General features: G+C 36.8%; 1 protein-coding gene across 16 annotated transcripts in view; it reads right to left on the bottom strand.

Moving 5' to 3' along the window:
- HDAC9 (histone deacetylase 9) overlaps nucleotides 1-27,401 on the bottom strand; it is a 1,049,156-nt gene that overhangs the window by 457,991 nt on the left and 563,764 nt on the right. For 9 of the 16 annotated variants that reach the window (XM_070787186.1, XM_070787187.1, XM_070787175.1 and 6 more), the window contains 4 exons: nucleotides 16,474-16,715; nucleotides 12,216-12,381; nucleotides 11,133-11,259; nucleotides 8,293-8,414 (listed from right to left, as the gene is read on the bottom strand). In XM_070787186.1, coding sequence (XP_070643287.1) covers nucleotides 8,293-8,414; nucleotides 11,133-11,259; nucleotides 12,216-12,381; nucleotides 16,474-16,715 — 657 coding nt within the window. The remainder of the gene's footprint in view (nucleotides 1-8,292; nucleotides 8,415-11,132; nucleotides 11,260-12,215; nucleotides 12,382-16,473; nucleotides 16,716-27,401) is intronic. The other 7 variants (XM_070787178.1, XM_070787190.1, XM_070787193.1 and 4 more) reach the window with 3 other exon arrangements.

Raw genomic sequence — 27,401 nt, 5'->3', positions numbered from 1 at the left:
CTGCCATACATCAACATGAATCAGACATAGTATATTTATGTTTGGGCTTCTCTGGTGGCTCCGAAGGTAAAGAATTTGCCTTCAATGCAGGAAACCTGTGCTCCATCGCTGGGTAGGGAAGATTCCCTGGAAAAGGAAATGGCTACCCACTCCAGTATTCTTGCCTGGAGAATTCCATGGACAGAGGAGCCTGGTGGGTACAGTCCACGGAGTCACAAAGAGTTGGACACGACTGAGTCACTAACAGTACCCAGACATATGTTCCTTCCCTTTTGAACCTGCCTCTAGTTTTCCTATTTTTAATTGATCTGACTATTCAAAATAATAATACCAACAATGTATTCAGTGACCTGGGAAAGTGAAATTAATGACAGCAAAATTACAAAAAATGGGAGAGAAGAATTGGGAATACCCTGTTTTAAGGTACCTATAGCCATAGAACAAGTATAGTGTTATTTGAAAGTGGGTATAGATTTGCTACAAATGTGTACTTCAAACTCTAAGGAAACCATCAAAGAAAAAATTTAAAAGAGGTACAACTGATATGCTAAGACAGTAGAGAACATGGAATCATATACCATGCTCAGTTAAAACCAGAGAATAGAGGGGAAGATTTTTTTAAAAATGATTAAGTATAATGATTAGAATAGTTATAAACATGGCAGATATTGATCCAACTATATCTATAAGCACTTTAAATGGGACTGATCTAAAGGAGACTGTCAGAGTGGATTAAGGAAAAAAAAAAAAAGACCCTACTATACACTGTCTATTGGAGAAGGAAAGGGCAACCCACTCCAGTATTTTTGCCTAGAAAATCCCAATGGATAGCGGAGCCGGGCGGGCTACAGTCCATAGTGTCAGAAGAGTTGGACACAACTTAGTGACTAAACCACCACCATACACTATCAGAAAACCATTTAAAAAAGAAAGACATAGATTAATAGTAAAGGGATGAGAAAGATTACACCACACTAAAACTAGGAAATAAAACCACAATGAAAAACCATTATATACCTATTCAGTTCAGTCGCTCATCGTGTCCGATTCTTTGTGACCCCATGTATTGCAGCATGCCAGGCCTCCCTGTAAATCGCCAACTCCCAGAGTTCACTCAGACTCACGTCCATCGAGTGAGTGATGACATCCAGCCATCTCATCCTCTGTCGTCCCCTTCTCCTCCTGCCCCCAATCCCTCCCACCATCAGAGTCTTTTTCAATGAGTCAACTCTTCGCATGAGGTGGCCAAAGTATTGGAGCTTCAGCTTTAGCATCACTCCTTCCAAAGAATACCCAGGACTTATTTCCTTTAGAATGGACTGGTTGGATCTCCTTGCAGTCCAAGGGACCCTCAAGAGTCTTCTCCAACACCATAGTTCAAAAGCATCAATTCTTCAGCGCTCAGTTTTCTCACATCCATACACGACTACTGGAAAAACCATAGCCTTGATTGGACAGACCTTTGTTGGCAAAGTAATGTCTCTGCTTTTGAATATGCTATCTAGGTTGGTCATAATTTTCCTTTCAAGGAGTAAGCGTCTTTTAATTTCATGGCTGCAGTCACCATCTGCAGTGATTTTGGAGCCCCCCAAAATAAATTCTGACACTGTTTCCACTGTTTCCCCATCTATTTCCCATGAAGTGATGGGACCAGATGCCATAATCTTTGTTTTCTGAATGTTGAGCTTTAAGCCAACTTTTTCACTCTCTTCTTTCACTTTCATCAAGAGGCTCTTTAGCTCCTCTTCACTTTCTGCCGTAAGAGTGGTGTCATCTGTATATCTGAGGTTATTGATATTTCTCCTGGCAATCTTGATTCCAGCTTGTGCGTCTTCCAGCCCAGTGTTTCTCATGATGTACTCTGCATATGTTAAATAAGCATGGTGACAACATACAGCCTTGACATACTCCTTTTCCTATATGGAACCAGTCTGTTGTTCCATGTCCAGTTCTAACTGTTGCTTGCTGACCTGCATACAGATTTCTCAAGAGGCAGGTCAGGTGGTCTTGTATTCCGATCTCTTTCAGAATTTTCCACAGTTTATTGTGATCCACACAGTCAAAGGCTTTGGCATAGTCAATAAAGCAGAAATAGATGTTTTTCTGGAATTCTCTTGCTTTTTCCATGATCCAGCGGATGTTGGCAATATATACCTATTAGAATGGTTAAAATTCAAAACACTAAACTGAAAATACCAAGTGCTGGAAAATTCTTGATCCACTACTGGTAGATCTGATCCATTGCTGGTCAGCATTCAAAACAGTACAGCCCCTTCAGAATACAATGACAGTGTCTGACAAAACTACACATAGTCTTACCATAAAATCCACCTATTGCATGCTTAGGCTTTCATTTAACTGAGCTGAAAATATACATCCACATAAAAACCTGCATGTGAATGTTTAGGGCCACTTGATTCATAATTGCTAAAACTTGGAAGGAACCAGAACACCTTTCAACAAGTAAATGTTTAAACAAGATGTGGCTCCTCCCATATAATGCATTATTATTCAGTGCTAAAAAGGGCCTTCAAGCCAGAAAACACAGAGGGATCATAAATACACATTGCCAAGTGAAAGAAGTTTGTCTGAAATGGCTACGTACTGTATGATTTCAAATATATGACATTCTACAGAAGGCAAATCCATGGAGACAGTGAAACTATAAGTGGTTATTGGGGGTTGGAGGATGGAGGGGTAAATAAATGGAGAACAGAGGATTTTTAGGGTAGTGAAACAAGTTTGCATTATATTGTAATAGTGGGTACATGTTATGACATTTTGCATTTGTCAAAATAACCACCAGGGAAGCACAAAGAGTAAACCTTAATATAAATTATGGGGTACATTAACAATAATGTACTGATGAAGTGAAAAAGTGAAGTCACTCAGTCGTGTCCGACCCTCAGCGACCCCATGGACTACAGCCCACCAGGCTCCTCGGTCCATGGGATTTTCCAGGCAAGAGTACTGGAGTGGGGTGCCATTGCTTTCTCCATTAGGCATTCATTAATTGCACCAAAAATACCACACTTTGCAAGATGTTAACAAGAGCAGAGACGACGCGACAGTGGGGAAAGTATGGGTCAATTTTTCTGTAAATCTAAAACTGTTCCAAAAATTAAAAGTTTATTGATTTAAAAATGAAGTCAATGGCAGAAATTACAACTCAGTGTGACCCTAGTGAGGACAGAGCATCAATAAGAGCTCTTCCTACGGTGAAGGAAAGAAACAAGTCCACTGCTATTTTTGTACACCATACTAGGATCCCAAATGCCAGATAATGTGCAAAGTTAACAAAAACCTTTATTCCCATCTTGACATTTAGCATTGCAAGAGGCAGAGCACTTACAGTGAATACTTTTCTCTCTTTCTCCTCAGTTTTCTCATTTTATCAATAAGGTGGCAGAATACAAGTCTTTAAAAAGACTTTACACAACAATAAGCAATTCAGTTTTCACTGATGAAAATAAATGAAATTCAGTCTTTTATCAACTAGAAACAGCAGTAAAGAACGTTCCATCCAAGCATTTCCTTAATCTTAGGTATGATTCTAAGTGCACGACATGCATTACTTAATTGAATCCTCAAAATAACTGTATGAACCAACAGCAATAATTATTCCTATCTTACGGATGACAGAAAGACGACCTTAAGAGGTTAAAAATTTCCCAAGCTTGAGAACCTGTATTTCAATCCAGGAGTGGATTCAAAGCCTGTGTTACTGTGCCACGTGCACGTGTGCTAAGTCACTTCAGTTGTGTCCGACTGCCGGGCTCCTCTGTCCGTGGGGTTCTCCAGGCAAGAATACTGGAGTGGGTTGTCATGCCCTCCTCCAGGAGATTTTCCTGACCCAGAGATCAAACCCATGTCTCTTAAGTCTAAGGTACTGGCAGATGGGTTCTTTACCACTAGCACCACCAGGGAAGCCCCAGTGCTTCTCAATTCTGGAGGAACTGTTCTAAGACTGATCAGAAAGAGTGTATTTCAATCACTGTAAGCAAGCGCCACTACAATAGAACTAAGCTAGAGTACTTAGATATATAAAAATACCCCGGTTTTAGCCAATCTAGAATAAGATTCTGAGTGAATATCTGTATAAACATAAGTGCTATCTTAGTGAAATCTGTGCAGAAATGTGTGTGCATGTCCATGGGTGCACATGCACGTGTGTTTGTGTGTTATGAGAAAGACATAGAACTAGAAAAAGGAAGAGAGAAAAACAGAGCAAGAGAGATTTTAAAACATTGTTTAAAAATCTCCTTGTACTAATTCTGGATTATAATAACTTGAAAAGGTCACCAAGGTACCACTACATAACTTCTAACTGCTATTCTGAGGGAGATTTATAAAGTTGTATGTCTCATCTCTGCCTTCTTTCCAATTACTCAGTGTGGAAAATGACATTGGCCTTCCAAAACCTTAACTTATGTTTGGACCCCTTCCATCTTTGAGTCTTATTCTACTGTTGCTCACCATTAAAAAGAATATTTCAGTGGGGCTGGAACAGCCTTACCCAAGCCAAGCTTTAGCTTTATATGGCTTGTGCTCTTTAAGAGGTTAAATCTAGCCAGCCACTTTGTTCAGAAGTATTAAATGGAAAGACTGTAACATTCAAAGTAAGGCAAAGTTCACTGGGTCAGACCCCAATAATATAACGGAGCATAAAACCTCTAGAATTTTTTACCATAATATTTTATGAAACATATGCACACAGTCATTGGAAAAGAATCCAGTTCAAATGGTTTTGAAGGTCAGTTCAAAGTCACTGCATATGTAGTATCTCTGTGGGAAATATGTTCTATTTTAGAAGTAGCTGGACCCAGAAGCTTCCTTTCCCTATTTTATAGTTTATTATCAGTCCAGCAGTGTATTATACTGGCCAAAAAAAAAAAAAAAAACCTACTACCACATGATATAATTTACAGCCAGAAAAACCTAAAGTTCAGCAAAATAATACAAATCTCAGAATCAACAAATTCTTGTGTTATAGAACAGAGGCCATCAGAGGGTAATTCTAAAAGGGAACACTTATTTAAGTGTGGGCGATAAACATAAAAATTAAAAACAATTACTTTATTCTCAACTTAATTTGAAAGTCTTTGACATTCATTGTTAGGAAAAGAGCTAAAGACTCTCAATTCTTGTATTTGGAAGAAAACTGAAATAGGAACTGAGTAGAGCTAACAATTCACAGAATTCTGAGGTTTCCAAAAGCCCGAAAGGTATGAGCAACTACGATTCTCCTTAGGGGAAGGAAGTAAAGGGCCACTTTGCATGACAAAGGTCAGATTTCTGCAGGCAAAAGAGACTTCTGTAGCTGACTGTTCCTAGGCTCCCCCTGTCTGGCTGAGTCCTGAGAGGTCAGGAGAGGTTCTGAATTTAGCTCACTGCTTTGGGAACACCCCTGGGGCCACTTGATTCATTTTAAGGTCATTAGGACTTTCCTTACTCTGGTTCCAGCTTTAGTTCCTTAAATCTTGCTAGTGTATACTAGCAACTCAGCACCAACATAGGTTAAAAAGAAAATGAAAGCATTTAGTATTATATGCAGATCAAAAAGACAGAATCTTCTTACCAACTTCTTTTAAATCAAGTAGACCTCAGAGACTGATAACCAGGCATCCACAGAAAAGTGAGACTATTACAGCTGTCCTGGTATTTATATTATATGATCAAATGCCACTTCTCCAGATTTCATTTAGTATGATGTAGCTTTATGTGAAAATTATCCCAGTTTCCTCAATCATCACATATGTTTAATTATGGTATTTTATTGCTTACTTTTTTGTAATAACTGTTGAGTCATTAAAATAGGACAAATGCTGAAGTAAAAACTATTACTTTACGGTACTTCAGTGCTTTTCTATTTAGTGCAAATATACACCTAAACTTTCTCACAGTGAACTGGAAATACACCAAAAGATTATACTTAAAAAAGTTGGAAGACTTCTGCCTATTTGTAATTAATGAATGGTATCTCTAAGTATTTTAGAGAATGTGTAGAAAACATCTGTATTTAATTATATTATACTTTTCTCAGACAATGGGAATTGAACTAAGGAATACTTTGAAACTCCTATAGAGATGTAAAAGTATTAATGTCTTTTCAAGAACTTTATTGATATAATGCTGGAAATGTTTGGTTTTGCAGGTCAGCAGCCCTGACACTTTGTAAATAACAGATATTCGATATAAAGGGAAAAAACTTAAAATACTGGGCAAATACAGAAAATACATCACTAGAAAAGACAGGGGCTATAACTTTCCACTATTATTAGATATCACATAAAGAGATACAGAAGATGAGTGGAATAACATTTTGTAACTTATAAGCAGGATTTCTCTTTGAATTTTGTTGTGGGTTGAGAAATTCTACAAGAATAAATTCCTACTCAATCTTCAGAGGAAAAATCCTAAATTGTTCTCATGGGAACAGTGGGACACAAAGAATGGGTTTTTAGTACTCGTCTTTAAGTATTGACAAAGATCAAATGTGCTTTCTGGATGCTTACTGACTCCAAATGCCACTACTTTTCAAAGTCAGTGTCAGTTCTGCAGTCAGTTTTCAATCTCCCAGTGGTAAGAATAAATTCAAAGGCTATGTGCACAGCGGGGTAGACGTCTTTCCCCCTGAATGTAACTGTATCACTCATCAGTAACCTCCTGCCATAAGGGGACTGTGTTTTCTTTCCCTTTAGTGACTCCTCAGGCTCTTGAATGCCAGTCACTGCCCTGAGACCTGGGGCAATATTCACATAATCTCTGTCAATAGTTCCTACACATGCCATTGGTGCAACTAAATGTCAAGGCTGCAGATCAAAGTCCCCACATTCTAAAACCCATGTCCTTTATGGATCAATTTTCATAAACTATATGCCATGTTTTAGAAATATGTGGAGGCTCACTATTTGCTTTATTCCTTTTATCCCAGAGAAGTTTATTTATATGAAAAGTGATCTGATTGGTAGATAACAGTGTGAAATTCTCATGCATTACATAAAACATTCTTTCCTTTGTATTTCCTTTTATTGAAGTATTTTACTCTATCTAGTATCTTACAGTAGAAGCACAAAATCCTTTGGTCTATTAAAATAAAAAGGCACGAAATGCTTTGCAATACTTGGCCATCCTTCCCCAGTGCCTGGTACAATATGGGCTAGATGATAAGAGCAAATTCTTACTAATGACTGATTTTATTTTTAGATATTCATTATGTTGGAAGTAAACTATATGACAGAAAACAGCTTCAACATGTGTTTTTACAATCTATTTTCATTTCAATTATTCAAAATTAATTGGGAAAATGAATATAATTATTAAAAATCATTTTTTTCTGTAGATTTTATATACAAATTACACAAACCTACACTTATTCAAGTAGATCTGAGTAAAATACAATGAACCAAACTATCTGCTTTGAATATCTTTCACATCAGTTTTGGTTAAATTTTTTAATTTAAAACTTTCTCTAAAGAACTATATTTAGAAAATATCATAAGCTTTATAACATCACATATACAAATGCTATTTATGCTTATGCCTAGCTAAAGTTTAAATACATTTATTATAGAGGAACAGAGCATATAACACATTAGATATGCACATGTCAGAGGGTGAAAAAGCAATACGGGAAAACAAATACAGACCCTAAAGCCATAGAGTTGATGACTAAATTCCAAATTTATTCCAGACTCATCATCCCAGTTTCCCTAAGCAAATTTTAATACAATCACATGAGATTATTAGCTACAAAGCTTCACGATGACTTCTACAATCTGTGAGACGTTCGGCAAGACACTTACTCAGAAGGTAAGCCGTGGCCTTGTCTGTTTTAGTAAACAATTACAATTTAAGGTTTTTAAAAGTGTGCGGAAAAAGAAGAATATTATTTCCATTTTTCTGGTAAATGAGTAAGGCTCAATAAAAATCCAGATAATGGAGGAAACTACAGAGGTCCTCATTAATGGAGATTTACATTTTCTGAGAAATCAAGCTTCTATTTTATTTAATTCTCCTCATCATTGCTAATAAGAAAATAATTTGTCTAAAATCTAAATGTGATTAATCAAAAAACTACTTTGATAATATATCGAATGAATTGATGTATTAACAGAAATAGGAGTGTGTGTGTACGCACACGTACATATTTGCTTCTGCTGAGGGCAGAGGTTGGAGAGTCTAATAGCTATGATTACAAATCCTCTGACATTCCTCTAGACGTATGGCAAAATAAAACTACAAGGAATGCTATGGAAGAGCAAGTGAAGTCTTCTTGTGAAACTGACTTACCAGTTTTTCGAAGGGGGAAATCATCCTTTGCATCTTGTGCTCCAGGTAATGTGTATTTGTAGGATGGAGGTGTTCCACTCAGGGGTGGAGAGCTTTGATCCAATGACGTGTGGTGGGCAGCCCTACAAAAGAAAAAGAGGGCTCACCATTTGTCCTGGAGTTTTTACTGCACACTAGTCAGCAATAATCAGTTGCATGTGCTGCAACACGTATCTCAGCTGTGTTTATGCTCTTCCTTTTTAGTGTGTACAAACCACAGCCTCACGTAACCAAGTTCACTTTAGCAGTATGTTATAGAATGATGCAGGATGCCCAAGAATGCCCACTGTGTGTTTGGTCATGTGGCCACATAGAAAAGTTTGCTTCATTAAAAGACAGAATTTACAAAGAGCTTGAGTTTTGGTATCTGAGATTATTATGTGTGTTTTCTTAAGAGCCATATTAATGGAAAAGTCATCATCTGAATCCTTTTTGGTCAACTATGCAGAACAACCCAGGTAAAAGTAAACATAGAGAAGGACTTCAGTTTTTAAAAATTGCTAGGTAGCCCATGAAAGTACATGGAGAGAGTACTATGCCAAGAGACCCAGGTTTCCTGACTTTGACAGCAGTTCCAAGGTAGAGACTGAAGACACATTCTTCTTTGTATGAAATTGAACTCTCAAAATGTGTTATCTTTCCGGCATTAATACAAGTGAAAGAGATAAAGTTGTGTCACTGGAGAATAGTTCAGGACTGAACATAGACTACTTAGCCAATATAAACATTTATAATCATTATATATGAAGCAAACATCAGATAGGACATAGTATCAACACCATGATGATTCTACCAGTATTATTTCTTTGAATCAACAGTCTCAAGATAACTAGTGTGAGGATATTTCATCTGATCACTATTGACAAAAAAAAGTATTAACTTCAGATTTCACAAATTAATGACTTATGGCTAGCTATCCAGGAGTTGGATCCTACTGTTCAGTACAAAAAAAAAAAAAAAGATTGCTAAGTAACACTGGAGAGCCATATCAAATATACCCAAGGGAACAGCTAAAGAATTTTCAGCTGACAAGTTGTTTGCATGTAGCTGCTTCCCACTTTTAAAAAAAGGAAGTATCTTTTCTTAAAAGAGGCTTTAACTTAGAAGGGATATGAATTAGTTATAAATTATATATGTAACTTGTTGTATATATGTATATATATATACAACAAAATTTGTTTTTCAATATTTTTGATGTTGATTGAACATGTGGAAATTTTCTTCAGAGATTGGTTTTTCAAGTCAATCGACGTGCATGATAAAAATTCTGTAAATTATTAAAAATTATTTATATAGCATTCTGGAATCTGCCTTATTTACCTTTTTGTTTTCGGATGCAGAAATGGGAAGATACTTATAAGACAGAATTAGAAAAACAATAACTCTTTAGACAGAACTCCTGGCATGCTTGAAATGTCAAGATAACAGAGTATCAAATAATCAAGCATATACTCCCTTATCCTTATGATGTGAGTAATTAAAAATATGTAAGTATAAAATCCTAAACATATTTTATAAATATGAGAGGTGAAAGCGAAGTCACTCAGTTGTGTCTGACTCTTTGAGATCCCATGCATTGTAGACTACCAGCCTTCTCCATCCATGGGATTTTCCAGGCAAGACTACTAAAGTGGGCTGCCATTTCCTTCTCCAGGGGATCTTCCCAACCCAGGGATCAAACCCTGGTCTCCTGCATTGTAGGCAGACACTTTTACCATCTGAGCCATCAAGGAAGAGATATGAGAGAGATGAAAGTATAATCTATTAGTCTATATTGAAATATGCTTTGCCATCAGTTTTTCTCCTGATTCTTTAAAAATACCACCTCCCTCATACCTTACAGAAAGAACTGTGTGTTGCACTGGACTTGGAGAAATATGGTTGCATAAAAAACTGTAATACCACAGTGTATAATGTATCAATTTATATGTTAAAAACCAATCTACTCTCATTTTTCAGGGTCACCCCACTCCAGTAATCTCGCCTGGAAAACCCCATGGACGCAGGAGCCTGGAAGGCTGCAGTCCATGGGGTCGTGAAGAGTCGGACACGACTGAGCGACTTCCCTTTCAATTTTCACTTTCATGCACTGGAGAAGGAAATGGCAACCCACTCCAGTGTTCTTGCCTGGAGAACCCCAGGGACGGGGGAGCCTGGTGGGCTGCCGTCTATGGGGTCACACAGAGTCGGACATGACTGAAGTGACTTAGCAGCAGTAGCAGGGGTAAACTGATCACTGAAAACATAGATGTATCAGTCAGCTACTTTTCTTGTCTTCCCTTCTCTTCCTTCATATGTCTTCCTTTTTATTATTTTTTTTAATTATGTCAAAAATCTTCTGGACTTTTAAAAAATAACTCAGATCTCCATCTTATATCAAGCCAAGTAAAATAAAATCTCAACCAGCCAAATCTTAAGAAATTATTGTAAAGATATCAGATGTACCATCTGAGAATAGAAAAATGCAAAATATGAATTAATTTCTATGCCCCACCTTACATTTATCAGTTATTCATTTGGCAAAGAACATGCATAATACTTTCTAGCCCTCAAGGTGGTACTTGCTAACACTTATTTAAGAGCTAATCTCTGTTACACACTTTACCACATTATTTTACAGGACCTTTCCAGAAATCCTCTTTTTTACGGAGAAATATTCCAAGCATTAGAGAATTCAAGGAACTTGCCCTTGGCCATATAGCTCAGAACTTGGCAGGCCAGGGATCTGTGCCCAGGTCGGCTGAATTGAGAACCTGTGATCTTTACCCCTGGGGATGAAGAAAGCCAAACGCTGAACATACGTGTACCAGAGCTTGGGATGGCGGCTCACGGAATGATTTTTTCCATTAGTTGGAGTGTCTTTTGTTGCTGATTTACTCAACAGGAATTCTTGAAGCTTCTGCTTTACTTCTGTACTTGCCACTGCCCCTGAAACACACACACACAGAAACAGATGGTGATTTGGGGTTCTGTCCTTTCCTGCCTCTGGAATATTACTGGTCACAGCATATGAGTTTTCCTATTAAAAGAAAAAACGAGAGTCTAAACAGGCTTTAGAAAATGACATAGTAATGTTTCATAACTACTGCTTCAACTGCCAATTTTCAAAAGACCTCCGATGATTTAATTGCTTTTACAGAACGGGGATTCCCAGAATTAATAGTAGTTTTTTCCTAGCTTTAAAAAATACTGCTGAGGAACAAAGCACTGTTTTTTAAAAGTCAGGAATCTTGGGGGACGATATAAGTGATTAAACACATTAAAATGAGCTCTTCTGAATTTCCAGTTTTCAAAAACTAACTTTAAAGAAAAAAAACTTTTGAGCATTAAACAAATAAATAATGCTGACAATTTCAGTTCAAGTCATCACATTTTAAACCTTGCTACGACCTGATTTTGAACTGACCTCATGCAGGGGAATTATTTGGATCTGTCTCCCTCTTGTGGATAGTTTTTTTTTTTTTTTTAACACAAGTTCTACTTTAAATCTTTCCAAAGTCTGGGTACTTAAAAAGTTAAATGAGACAAGGCTTGACTTATTAAAGAGCAATCACTACTTGAATGGGAAGAAGGTGGAGTAATGTGGAAGTAAGTTTATTATGAAACACAATGGCATAGCCATATTGCTTTAGCATAACGTTATTTTTAAGGTACAAAATAAAAGATATTATCATCTTTGCCAAACAAGGTTAAGTTTACTTCCAAACATGCCTGTAGACTGAATGCAGACAGCTGACATGTGAATGTCAAAGCTTTACATTTGGGCCCATAATTTATTCTTTTACTTAAACACAGACAATTTTGACAAGTTTAATTCCACTCTTTATCAGGCTCCTTTCTGAATGACAGTCAGCTAAAGATGAGGGAAGAGATCCATCTTTTACCCTGGTGCCTCTTACTTTCTCGTCCTCTATCTTTGCCTCTGAGAGGAGGAAGCTGCTGTTCTCTGCGATGCCTCTCTACTTCCTGTTCTTGCCTCTGCTGCTCCAGTTTCTGCTCCTTTTCTAGCAGTTCTTGCTGCTGTTTTATGGCTAGAAGTTCCTGTTGCAACTTGCGAGAAGAGAAAGACATGAGAGTGTGCAATTTCTTTAGGCTTCATAGTCATCAATGACCAAAATCGAAATGTTATGAGCTTTTGGAACTTACTACTATTTACTTTACATTTTACCCTTTTTTTTTTGTATATTATTGAAATCTGAAGACAAGCAACTAATGCCATTAATTGTTTTACTGTCATTAACAAGCAAGTTTTTAGGTAGCTTCATTACCTATGCCGTCCTATCAGAATATTACCGAATTCACTCAGATCTTCAGTTCCTTGAGTGACTTTTCTTTGTGCATCTGTAATATATGATACAGCAAAGAAAGCCAGGAATTTTCCAGAAGTCTGTTTTACCAAGTCCCTCACAACATAAACAACTGAAATCTTAACTTCTTATCCTAAGAAACAGTATGAACATAATCAAACTGAGCAGAATAGTGAGATATGAATTAATTTGGGGAAAATACATCTGAAATAAAACGAAGGCTAAAAGTTTCAAAACCTTACAGAGAAGGTTTTTAATAGATGAATACAATCCCTAAATCCATCACAAGCTATTTTCTCAAAGTAGCAAGTCTAATTAATTAGTTCACTCAGCACACAAAACTCAGTTACAGACTGGTCAAGAAGTAATCACTTCCACAAGAGTACACTTTGATGCACTACTGTTTGGCTGTTTGAGTCTCTTGAATTCACTTCTACATAAGGTACAACATGAATATAAAGCATTCTTAAAATCCATTTGAGTTTTCAATTTTCTCAGACTGTTAAACATACATCAAGGAATAATTGTAAATGTGCCCACTGAGGAATAGCTCAAGATTGAGTTCTACTAGGCTCTGACATTGCTAGATACAAGATCCAGACAATTTACTAAGCTACTCAGAGCATGGATTCCTCAGATATAAGACAGAGAAATAATCTCCCTCATGCATTATGTTCAAAATGCATATGAAATTTAGGTTGCAAGTTTGAACAATATTAATTTTGCTTTGATACTAATAAAGTTAGTATAATTTGCTGTTTATATGAGATAGGTGCCTAAGACTCTGAAATTTACACTGAAAAGTAACAAAAAAAAATTATGTGGAATGGCATAAGAATTATTGTGGAGCAACAGGAAGCCAACTCTGCATGTCAAACATGATAGCTTCTCTTGTCCCAGGACATGGTTAGAAGCATTGCTGGTTTCCTTCCATATTACAATCTCTGGCATTCTGGATGTGCTCTACTAGTCTCTTAATAATTCTCTTTTCTAACAAAAAATTTCATAATTCTGCTTAAACTTTGCCTTAAATGTTAGTTCTATACAGATACTGGGGTGGGTCAAATTGATTTAAGTGCCACCCAAAGCCTAAAAGGAAATGAATATTAATCTCTCTTAGGCATCTAGAAAAGCACAGAATTTAATTTTCACAGCTACTATTCATTGCTGAGGATTGAAGGAATGAGGTTTGAAAAAAAATTCACTCCTCCAATTTCAGATATTCTAGTCCAACACAGAGGCGGAATGAAGTAGCAGCTTTGGAGGCAGACAAGGCAAGATTACAAATCTTTACTGGCTATGTTACCCTGGGCAAGTTACAGTATTTCTCTGAGCCTCAGATTACTAGGTGGAAAAATGGGACAACAGCATCTAATTCAACAGATGTTGATTATAAAAGCCAAAGATTCAAAACACTAATATAAATAAGTAAAGCATCATGCTGTGTCTTTCTTATTAAAAAAAAAAAAAACTAAATGAATGTTAAAAGCATCAACTTTTAGCCTTATATAATATAAAACAGTAAAGTTAAAAAGAAATTAAAGCAAAAACACTTTTTAAACTTAAAAGGAAATTTTAAGTGTATATTTAGTTTCTGAAAAAGCAACTTAATCTAAAAAATCATTCCAAAAACTAAGTTTTCCATTTAGCTATCTCAGAATCATTTTTCTCCCCCCTTATCCAGTATTTTCCAGATGTCAATAAACCTGCTATATACTACTTTGTTTGGGGGCAAAATAAGAATTACCTACTTGCTACTATTAACTTTTGAGTAAAATCAAATTACTTTAAATTTTTAATATTGATCTTTACAACTATAAAAGGCATCAAACATAAATGAAAAGATGCATATGAAGCTGTAACTTGTTAGTACTGTCCAATATTCAGGGCAACATGGCTTGTAAAACACGACAAAATGAACCAGATAGTTATGTAAATCTTAAAGTATGGTGAAGAATATAAATTTTGTACTCATTCATCACTGCCATCTTAAAATGTCTAGAATTATTGAAGAAAGGAATCCAGACATCACTGTTACTATTAATGTCTCAAAGGTCAAACTGAAATAATGTTTGCTGCTGCTAAGTCACTTCAGTCGTGTCCGACTCTGTGCGACACCATAGACGGCAGCCCACCAGGCTCCGCCGTCCCTGGGATTCTCCAGGCAAGAACACTGGAGTGGGTTGCCATTTCCTTCTCCAATGCATGAAAGTGAAAAGTGAAAGCGAAGTCACTCAGTCGTGTCCAATTCTTAGCGACCCCATGGACTGCAGCCTACCAGGCTCCTCTGCTCATGGGATTTTCCAGGCAAGAGTACTGGTGTGGGGTGCCATTGCCTTCTCCGAAATAATGTTTAAGAATCATTAAAAAAAAAAGGTCTATAAACTAAATGAAGGTTTCCTACACTGCAGAATATATAGCCATGATTCCATATGGGACTTAAAATCCTCATTCTTATTTTTAGGATATCTTACAGATCAATAATGGGAAGAGTTCTTTTAGTAAAGTTCTTTTAGTTAAAGGAAAAAAATATTACAGTTTATATCAGATATCAAAGAGCTTTTTTTGAAAAATAAGATAAAATAGGCCTGCTGGCTAAGGAGTTACGAAACAAGGAACATAGGGAGGAAAAAGCATCTTAACCTTCTCAGACACTATAATAATCAGTATGGTAAAAGTTTATAATACTAACGTAGATTAATTATCTATATTAACACCATGTAAATGTGTTTGTACTTGATATTCAAGTGAGTAAAAGATCAAGTGCCTATAATATAATATAATAAAGTATGAAATAATATCATATTACCTTATTATAATAATATATTAATATAGATAAGTCATTTTTTGAAGGAGTTGGACATAAAAAACTTTATTATAAATATTTGCTGCTTTATATTACTGTCATAATAAATTCAAAGTAAGCATCTACTAAGTCAGACCAAAATAGCTTTGTTTTAAATAGCTTTGTCAAGAAGTTGAAAGACATTTACAAATAAAACTGAAGTAATACTTATCTCGGATGATACAAGAGACTAAATAGATACAAACACATCTAGAATGATCTTAAAATAGTCAATCACAAAAAACTCTGGGATATGAACATAATTCTCCTAGAATAATTTAATTAAACGACTTGGGTCTCAAATTATCAACTACTCCCAAAATTCTTTCAATAAATTCTTATCTAATCTATTAGACTTAAATAAAAACACTGAAAACATCTGTACCAGTTTCTTACACACATACACACATATATATATATATATATATATAATTCTATCCAGTTTTTCATTATGTTATTATTTTGAATGAATACATTATGAAGTTTTTTCCATAAGGAAGATTAGGGTATATCCAGGACATCTACTTATAGACCAAAGACAAAAATAAAAAAAATAAAAAGTAAAGGCTCTCTCTTCACATAATGTGATTAATTTATCCTCTCTGGTAAATAGTATATGTAGATTCTTTAGACACATAAAATGTAGCTCCTCAGGCTCATGGTTCTTCTTGATGGAGAGTAGATGTGGCAAATGGACAAAATCATGTAGAAGAGAATCTTAAAAAGGGTAAGAAGTTACTATTTCCAGATATTGATGCTATAAACTAACAGATAAAGGAGTTGTAGAAGCTCCTCTCCAAGAAGCAAAGCAGGACTTTTGCCAGGATTCTTTTTACTTACTCTAGGTTTTCACTTGTACAACCCCAGTTTCCTCCCAGCCATGAATCCATATCTTTTCAGAATGAAACATCCCCACTTTGCTCCCTCTTATGCCCATGTTATGGCCAGACTCCCAGAGTCAATAGTCAGAGACAAGGAAACGCTTGCTACCTTGATATGCTCCTGAAGCTGAGCCTGGTGCTGCCGTGTCAAGTTCTCATGCTGCTTCTGAAACTCTGCGATCAAAAGCTGCTTCTGGATCTGCTGCTGTTGCTGGATGAGGAGTAACTCCTGCTGCAGTTGCTTCTCACGGACAACAGGGTCCACCACGGGCATCATCATCCTGAGGTCTGTCCTTAGGTCTAAAGGCGAGATGGGCTCCAGGCCCACAGGAACCTCTGACTTCACATCGACTGGAGAAACCAAAAAAGAGGTGGGGGTGGGTGACAGAGGACAGAAGATTAGCACACTGATCTGGAAACAAATTAGAAGTGAAAGACACTATACCCTACTAGATTTCTTTCAATGTACCAATAAATTTAGTTCTGTTTTTTTACAAGAATAATAAAAAGGTCTTCTGTATATTAGATTTGATAAAATGCTGATTTTCAGCTAGCACTTTGTACTTTGCCATGAAATCTTTCACATTTCCCTTTTTCAAAGAGATGACTCCAAAGATTCACAGGTATAAAAGTTGTTCATTTATAACACCTATTCTACTGGACCACTGGTCAAATTCAAGTTGACTTAAGACAAAAAATGCAACATTATTGAGGAAAAGATGCCATGTGATATTAGAAAACTTCTAACACAAACAAACTTGTACACTTACAAACATTTTTGTTTGTAATCAGAAGATACATTCCTCAAGAAGTAAAGCTTATAAAATAAAGAAGGAAAGCTTATAAAATAGTGTATTTGCAGGGCTACGGAACTTAGCAAAGAAAAGTACAAATCTGCATACTAAAATGTGGGAAATGGTGAGTAGAAAGCAAATACAGACCCAGTGTAGACAGAAGTTACCTAATTTTCAATTAAATAATTGGAATTTTTTTTTAAATTATGGGAACTGGAAAAACATGCTTCTGTAAATGGACCTTGACATACAGGTTGCCAATTTTCAAACTCTGCTTTAAACCTAAATGCCTGTTCCCATAACACATAAAAGGATGTGTTACCTTCTGGGTAACTGTGTTACCCTGAGTGTGTTATTTAATTTCTCTGGGTCTCAGTTTCCTCACATGTAAAATGGAGATAATTACCATTAACAGTAACAACACAGAGTTGTTAAAAGGATTAAATAATATAATTCAAAGACTAACAACATTCAGCATACTTCTCAATAAATGCTTTTTTAAATTATGTAAAAGTGGAATTTACTGTGTATTAGAATAAATCATGAACACTGTGAGAATAAGCAAACAAAAATATTAGGAGTAAATATGAAAATAAAATTGTGTATGATTTCTATTAAATATTAGAAAATAAAAACACTAAAACTTCTAGAAAATATTTAAGGCAAGAAAACAAATATAGCTAAATAAATAAAAAATCCACCTTCACTAAAGTAAAGAAATGCAAATTTTAAATCAAAATAAGGCATCATTTTCTAATTATTAAGTATCATATTCAGCTGGAGAAGGGAATGGCTACTCACTCCAGTATTCTTGCCTGGAGAATTCCATAGACAAGGGAACATATATGTGATTCACATATATGCATATATGTATGTACCACAGGGCAAACATACGACCACGCAGACAACTCTATATTGCAAGTGGCACTGCCAATCAGTTTAAAACTACCTAAAAAGTGATATGTGATATCACAATTTGGTGACAGGTAGCAAGAGGAATTAAATATTTCTACCATTTGATTCAGGTTTGCCAACTCTTGGAATGTATCTTAAGGAAATAAAATTAACATAGGAAGAAACAGTCCGATGTCATATTGTTAACTAAAGTATTATTATTTTAATTGAAATCATCAACTACAAGGAGATGTCTAGTAAAATATGTCACATCTATTTCATGGAAAATATGTAATCATTAAAAATAATGTTTATGGGAACAGGAAAAATGCTGTTACAACATTAAGTGAAAGAACAATAATAAAAGTGACATATACCCTATGGTAACTCTTCAACTAGAATTTAACTTAGTCAATATACATTTATTGAGAACCTTAAATTCCCAAGTTGATTCTACATGTTTGGGTTTATTAGTAAAACAAAAAGACAAAAAAACTCTAGTCTTCATTGAGCATATATTCTACTGGAGATTTAATGGTATTAATCTCTGAATTTTACTAGCTAAGACTGGTGAGACAGAAAACAAAAGAAAGTTGTATTTTAGGTGGAAATATGAGCAATTTCCCCCTATTTTTTCATATTTTTACAATTGCATCTAATGCTCTGACTCCTACCCTGAGTAACTTAAATTTGCAGATTGCCGGTTGGAAACTATGAAGTTAATATTCCATGTGAATTTAAGAGCTATTTTCAGCAAGTTAAGAAAGGCTAACAGAAATTGTTTATAGAAATTAAGGCTTCAAACACTAAATGAAATATTAATATCTTGCTTACCATGTGAATTGTGTGTACACAGAGGTTTGTGTGAAGAGGCATGACTGTGCACTGGATGTGGGCAACCTGTTATCAATCTTGGTTGACAACACTGGTGATTTTTCAACATACAGATCAGAAGAGTTTGCAGTAATGGTACTGACATGTCATTTTAATGAAAATGGAAAAATGATTTATTAATAAACCATAGTTTGGTGGACAGTATCTTCTAAAACATGATACTTGCAAAAGAAAAAATATTAACTTTGACAAGTCTGAAACTCAGTGAGAATGAGGGCCTGTAAGATCTTTGGTTACACTGTCCAATGTAGAACTGTCAATTAAGGCTTTGGAGTAACATGAGATTTTGAGTATTAATTTATGGAGGTGGCATTATTCCAATCAAAAGCAATGGCTGTTAATGATATACTTCATTTCTACACCCAAAAGGCCAAAATAAAGCCTCAGTATTTACATGGACATCTCAATAAACATATTTAACCCTATGAACACAAAATGTAAAATTTCAAGAGACCTGGAATCTCTTCTTTCTGGCATTCTTATTATCTGTAAACTATAATCATCAATTCCCCAACCCCCCAAAAAAAGAAAACAAAAAAGATAAGGAGAAAAGAGTCCCAGAACTCTCTGATACAGCTAGTCTAAGACTCAAAGGGTAATTTGACTTCTTAACCTGCTATCCCAACAGAAATGATTGTGTCTAACTGCTTGCCTTTGTTCAGAGACTAATCACTAAATTGTGAAAAATCACCCTCAACTTACAAAAACTGCCCTTGATTATAAATAATTGCCCAAGACTGAGAGAAAGCGGCAGGCAAGATCCCAGTCTTTCATCCAATTTATTCAGCAGCAATCCACATTCCATTTGTCTAGACTAAATATAGCAGCGTTTATACAAGAAATCAATAGTGCTTGCAGAGAGGAGAGCAAAGGCATGAATATTTCATCAAACTCAGAGAGAAATGGCAATCAGCAAACTGATGGTTCTGTGTAGGTCATCTCTGGCCTGCTGGATCAGTTCCTGTTACTTGGACAATAGCTCATCTCTGTCTAATCATAATCATATCATAACCATTCTTTCTATTTTTAACATTAATTGCATTGTGGGTGACAAAGGCTCATCATATTCCAAAAGGGAAGATGGATTTTTCTTACATCTTCGGTGACAGGCTAATAAGCCTCCCCAGGAACAATAATAGTAACACAATACCAGGGCTGAGTTTCAACAAGTTACAGTCACCTACACATCACAAAATGTGAAAGAAAGGTCACTGTTAACAGCTGTTGTATTATCATAATTAGAAATAATCAACTTACAAGGAAAAAATAACCAGCTTTATCAATGAGGAAAAGGAATCATCACTGTTCACAGCATTTCTTGTCTGCTGCTGCTGCTGCTAAGTCGTTTCAGTCGTGTCCGACTCTATGCGACCCCATAGACGGCAGCCCACCAGGCTTCCCCGTCCCTGGGATTCTCTAGGCAAGAACACTGGAGTGGGTTGCCATTTCCTTCTCCAATGCATGAAGTGAAAAGTGAAAGTGAAGTCACTCAGTCATGTCTGACTCTAGTGACCCCATGGACTGCAGCCTACCAGGCTCCTCCATCCATGGGGTTTTCCAGGCAAAAGTACTGGAGTGGGGTGCCACTGCATTTCTTGTCTAGGAACATGCAAAGTCCTTACAAATTACTTAGAACAGGTGGCCAGGGATACATAAGTTAGAAGGAAGTTGATGATAACAAATAGTAGTGTTAACATTTGTTGTTGCTCAGTCGTGTCCGACTCTTTGACTGTTAGCATTACTTATAAGTGAGTGTGTCATGGACTGTAGCCTGCCAGGCTCCTCTGTCCAAGGGATTTTCCAGGCAAGAATACTGGAGTGGGTTGCCATTCCCTTCTCCAGGGGATCTTCCTGACCCAGGGATCAAACCCAGGTCTGCTGCATTGCTGGCAGATTCTTTACCAACTGAGCCACCAGGGAACAAATCCAATTTTCTTTTTTTTTGGCTGTGCCATGGAGCATGTGGGATCTTAGTTTTCTGAGCAGGTATCAAACTCTGTCATCTCCTGCATTGGAAGTACAGTCTTAACCACTGGACTGCCAGGCAAGTCCCATCAAATCCTATTTTCTTAACAGATATAACTTTACTTGGACTCACCCACTATTTGTCTGAGATTTCAAATACACGCCAAGATACACACACACACAAACACACACACACACACATATTATTATTCTAATACCAAATGCCCAGTCGGAACTTTTCCACATCTAAATTAACTAGTCTTATTATCACTTTACAAAGTTCTACTCATTCTTTCCTCAGTGTCTTTCTCAATTATTCTTTGACAGTTATTCCTTCTTGTGTTTAGCATTTATCAATCCATGAAATTTTTAGAAATAGTTTTTAGTTTATTAAGAAACATGGACACAGAAAAGCTTCCATTTCAAAATATAAATCCCAGCTCATATATATATGTATGATAACTATATTTATTTAAGCAATACATATTCCTGTTTAGTTGTAATTAAATTTAATAAATACTTTTTTTTAAAATACCAAGACCATTAAAGAGTTCAAAGTACTGAGAAAACTCAGTACCTTGGCATGTTGCTTAAATCTTCACTTTAGACGCTATTACTTACGGCACTGGTAAATAGGAAGAATCTTCTTATGTTCAATAACAGGACTCTCTGGTTGCTTCTTTATCATCTGGCTTACAAACAAGAAGCCATCCATTTTAAGAATGTTTTAAGTGAATAACTTGCAAACCTCACGAATGGAAAAATTCTAAGAATGCAAATTTTGACCATTTACAACTATCACAACAATGGTTGAAGCCTGTTCATGCTGTTCCTCTGAATGAGATTCCGAAGCAGTGTAGTGCAAAGCACAGGCTTTCACAAAAAGAAAATGGCATAGGGACAATCTCCCACCAATTCATATGTGTCAATTTAGTTAAAAGTTGAGACTTGAAAAACTGTGACAAAAATGGAACCATGTTTAACTACATATCTCAGTTAATACTCATAGTTACAGCAGCTATGCTAATATTCAGGACATTCCATTCCACTGCTACCCAGAGACAGTTTATGTGGAAATTAAGTTCTCATACCAAGAAATGGTTGACCAAAACCACTCGCAGGTGGACATATGAACAACAATTGCCAGATCTGGGGAAACAAATGTTGCTTTGATCATCTGTTCAGCTTCTTTTGTTCCTCCTTTGCTGCACAGAAATCTGTGAGAGTTTGGGCCTGCAGACTCCACCCATGGGAAAAGGCTGCTGGCTGTACCATTTTGTTGTTTAAAATCACCCAGTCAAATAAGTGGGCTTCTCAGTAGTTCAGGGTTCAAAAAATAATGTGGAATAGCTCTCTCAGAAATGTGTGATCAGGTTCTTTTCGAAGTATAGCCTATAATAACTGTTTAAGTATATGGAAGACTCTGCAAGAATTTATATGAAATTTCATCAGGAATAGACGTCTTTCACTAATATTTTCCTATTTCTTTTTTGCAGGCTTCGCTAAGGAAGGCTGGTCCTATTAACATATGTCTACATGTATCCTGATGATACCAGGTCATTTATGAAACTGCTCAATACCAAGATGTTCACTGATGCTCATTTGTCAGAAGTGCCAGAAAGATTGCTACTTGCTCTGTATAGTATGTACTGCCATGCCCTGCCATTTCTGTACTGTCTGGCCAAACCAAAATTAATAAGGAATAACACTGACACCCACTGCCAATTAGGAAGTTATCTGGTTTACTGTGTCTTAAACTCTTTGTATGCACATACACAATTCTATTGACCACTTGGTCAGCTAACTCAAGTATTAAAATACAATTTTCACTGTGAGCCTTCTTGAAATTGGAGAGGTCTTGGAAAATGGATGGAAGAAGGTCTGTAAGTAACATCTACAGTCTTTGTCGTATTTATGCAACTTCACACATAGGATGTCAATCCTACCCCGAAGAATGTTAAACTTTGCTCTTGCACAGCAGTGGGGGATACCTGGCTTTTGTGATTCTAGATTCACTGTCCCTTTCTCATTATTGGTTACCTTGATCACCAAAGACAGATTTTCTGGTAGAATCCATGGGCTTTGGGAAACAAATGGAAGAACTTAAAAGTTTTCCTTCCTTCGACTTCACAAGGCTGATTTAAATTCATTTAAACCACTCTGAACCTTAAAGAAGACTGAGTGCTGAAGAACTGATGCTTTTGAACTGTGGTGTTGGAGAAGACTCTTCAGAGTCCCTTGGACTGTAAGGAGGTCCAACCAGTCCATCCTAAAGGAAATTAACACTGCATATTCATTGGAAGGACTGATGCTGAAGCTGGAGCTCCGATACTTTGGCCACCTGATGCAAAGAACCAACCCATTGGAAAAGACCTTGATGCTGGGAAAAACTGAAGGCAGGAGGAGAAGGGGACAACAGAGGACAAGCTAGTTGGATGGCACCACCAACATGGATGTGTGTGTGAGCAAGCTCCGGGAGACAGCGAAGGAAAGGGAAGCCTGGCGTGCTGCAGTCCATAGGGTCGCAGAGTCAGACATGACTGAGCGACTGAACTACAGCCACAAAACCACCTTGATATTTCTCTTTCTGAAATCCCACTAACCCTTCATAACCCATTTCTTTTAACATTGATTTGGAACCAAAGCAATTGAACTTTGTAATTTTATGAACACTTTTATGCTTTATATCTTGTTGGTTATTTTTGCTGTTGTTGTTCATCCTCTATTGCTCCCTTCTCTTTCGGCCTTCAATTTTTCCCAGCATCAAGGTCTTTTCCAGTGAGTCAGCTCTTCGCATTAGGTGGCTGAAGTATTGGGAGCTTCAGCTTCAACATCAGTCCTTCCAATGAATACCCAGAGTTGATTTCCTTTAGTATAGACTGGTTTGATCTCCTTGAAGTCCAAGTCTCAAAAATCTTCTCCAGCACCACAATTTGAAGGCATCAATTCTTCAGTACTCAACCTTTTTCATGGTCCAACACTCATATCTATACATGACAACTGGAAAATCTATAGCTTTGACTATATGGACCTTTGTTGGCAATGATGTCTCTGCTTTTCAATACACTGTCTAGGTCTGTCATAACTTTCCTTCGAAGGAGCAAGCATCTTTTAATTTCATGGCTGTAGTCACCAACCACAGAGACTTTGGGGCCCAAGAAAAGAAAATTGGCAACTGCTTCCACTTTTCCCCCATCTATTTGCCATTAAATGATAGGACCAAATGCCATGGTCTTAGTTTTTTGAATGTTGAGTTTGAAGCCAGCTTTTTCACCCTCAATGAGAGGCTGTTAGTTCCTTTCCACTTTCTGCCATTAGAGTGGTATCATCTGCATATCTGAGGTTGCTGATATTTCTCGTGGCAATCTTGATTCCAGCTTGTGATTCCATCCTGGCATTTCACATGATGTACTCTGCATAGAAGTTAAATAAGCAAGGTGACAATACACAACCTTATCACACTCCTTTCCCAATTTGAATCAGTCAGTTGTTCTATGTCCGGTTCTAACTATTGTTCTTAACCCGCATACCCGTTCCTCAGGAGACAGGTAAGGTGGTCTGGTACTCCCATCTCTTTAAGAATTTTCCAGTTTGTTTTGATCCACATTGTCAAAGAATACAGTAGATGTTTTTATGGAACTCCCTTTCTTTCTCCATGGTCCAACAAATGTTGGCAATTTAATCTCTGGTTCCTCTGCCTCTTTGAAATCCAGCATGTACATCTGGAATTTCTCAGTTCATGTAGTGCTGAAGCCCAGTTTGAAGGATTTTGAGCATAATCTTGGTAGCATGTGAAATAAGCATAATTGTATGGTAGTTTGTACATTCTTTGGCATTGTCCTTCTTTGGGACTGGAATGAAAACTGACTTTTTCCAGTCCTGTGCCACTGCTGAGTTTTTCAAATTTGCTGACATCTTTTTTTGGAGTTGTTCTTAGAAGGTCTTGTAGGTCTTCATAAAACCAGTCAGCTTCAGCTTCTTCAACATTAGTGGTTGGGGCATAGCATAGGCTTGGATTACTGTGATGTTGAAAGATTTTTCTTGGAAATGAGCCGAGACCATTCTGTCATTTTGAGACTACACCCAAATACTGCATTTCGGATTTTTTTGTTGACTATAAGGGCTGCTCCATTTCTTCTAAGGGATTCTTGCCCACAGTAGTAGATATAATGGTCATCTGAATTAAATTTGCCCATTTTTGTCATTTTAGTTCACTAATTCCTAAGATGTCAATGTTTACTCTTGACATCTCCTACTGGGCCATGTCCAGTTTACCTTGATTAATGGACCTAATATTCCAGGGTTCTATGCAATATTGTTTTTGACAGCATCGGACTTTACTTTCACCACCAGACACATCCACAGCTGAGCATCATTCCTGCTTTGGCCACCCAGCTTCTTCATTCTTCCTGCACTTATCAGTAATTACCCTCCGCTTTTCCGAACTGGACACTTTCCAACCTGGGGGCGCTCATCTTTCAGTGCCATATCTTTTTCTTTTCACACTGTTCATGGATTCTTGTGGCAAGAATGCTGAAGGAGTTTGCCATCCCATCCTCAATGGGATTTTGAGGATTTTGTCAGATTTTCCCACATTTTGTCAGAATTCTTCACTATGATCCATCCGTCCTGGGTGGCCCTGCACAGCATGGCTCATAACTTGACTGAGTTATGCAAGCCCCTTTGCCACAACAAGGTTGTGATCCACAAGGGGTTGGTTATATCATAGCATCAGGCTAACAGAGAGCTGGTCCAAGCCTGATGCCTGTTTCTATCTCATTCCTCTAGTTCTTTGCCTCAGTAATTATATTCCAGCATAAATTCTTAAGTATAATGTAGTTAATACTATCTAAAGAGAGTATCAGACTGTTTAGGGCTGTACGTATCTAAAATAACATTAAAATCACTATTCTTATAGTATTATCAGGTTGACATATGACTTTTCATTTATACCTTTATTCAGTGAATATTTGTAAAGCAATATTAAATGCCAAACAGATTTTAATCAATAAGAGAAGGGGCTGCCTTCCAAGAACTCATGTGCTTATGTACATCAACCCATAAACCAATGTATAAAACATGATGCATTAAATGCAGTGATATTGATGCTCCAGAATCCCACCTGGACCCTCTTCTATTTTCTCTCCAGGACTCTCAATGGAGATATTAATATTTTCTTTTTCAGGGCTTTATTTGCTTTCTGTATAGTGACATTCTCTCTTCAGCCTAACATCTATTCTAAAATTGCCACCGATATATGTATAAGCCACAGTTCAAAAGCATCAACTCTTCGGAGCTCAGCTTTCTTTATAGTCCATCTCTCACATCCATACATGACTACCTGAAAATCCACAGCTTTGACTAGACGGACCTTTGTTGGCAAAATGTCTCTCTGCTTTTTAATATGCTGTCTAGGTTTGTCATAGCTTTTCTCCCAAGGAGTAGGTGTCTTTTAATTTCATGGCTGCAGTCAATCATCTGCAGTGATTTTGGAGCCCCCCAAAATAAATTCAATCACTGTTTCCATTGTTTCCCCATCTATTTGCCATGAAGTGATGGGAATGGATGCCATAATCTTAGTTTTCTGAATGTTGAGTTTTAAGTCAACTTTTTCACTCTCCTCTTTCACTTTCATCAAGAGGCTCTTTAGTTCTTCTTTGCTTTCTGTCATAAGGGTGGCATCATCTGTGTTTCTGAGGTTATTGATATTTCTCCCAGCAATCTTGATTCCAGCTTGTGCTTCATCCAGCCCAGCATTTCACATGATGTATTCTGAATATAAGTTAAATAAGCAGGATGACAATATACAGTCTTGACACACTCCTTTCCTGATTTGGAATCAGTCTTGTGCTCCATGTCCAGTTCTAACTGTTGCTTCTTGACATGCATACAGATTTCTCAGGAGGCAGGTAAGATGGTCTGGTATTCCCATCTCTTGAAGAATTTTCCACAGTTTGTGGTGATCCACACAGTCAAAGGCTTTGGCATAGTCAATAAAGCAGAAGTATTACTCCATTTACCTGTCTCATGCCGTTTTTTCTCCAGTAACTTGGGTCTCAGTTTGTGCACCCAAAAAACACGAAAGTGATATCTGACTCTTTTCCCTTTAGATTATCCATACACAATCAACATAAATAATTTTTTCTACTCTTAAATATTTTTTTAATTCATCAAGCGCTCTCTACTATCACTGCCTATCTTATGAAAGCAGTCTTCTGTCACTTTCCTGGATAATACCTACCAGTGTAACCCCAATCTTTAACATGATGTCTATGATATGCTTTCCTCCCTTCATTTGAGTCACAACAATATTCTTTCAGTCCTTAAACACATCGTGCTCTCTGATGTCTCAAGAGATTTCTCATACAAACATTAGCTCTTTCTGAATTCCAATCCCACCCCATCCCATTTTTATACACAGATTCTTACTTATCCTTCATATCTTAGCTAAAAATGATTTGATGTAGGATCTCTACCTGCATCTTATTGC

Source organism: Bos indicus, chromosome 4, assembly GCF_029378745.1.
Source record: "Bos indicus isolate NIAB-ARS_2022 breed Sahiwal x Tharparkar chromosome 4, NIAB-ARS_B.indTharparkar_mat_pri_1.0, whole genome shotgun sequence".
Classification (NCBI taxonomy): Eukaryota; Metazoa; Chordata; class Mammalia; order Artiodactyla; family Bovidae; genus Bos; species Bos indicus.
This window is presented reverse-complemented; position numbering and strand designations above follow the sequence as displayed.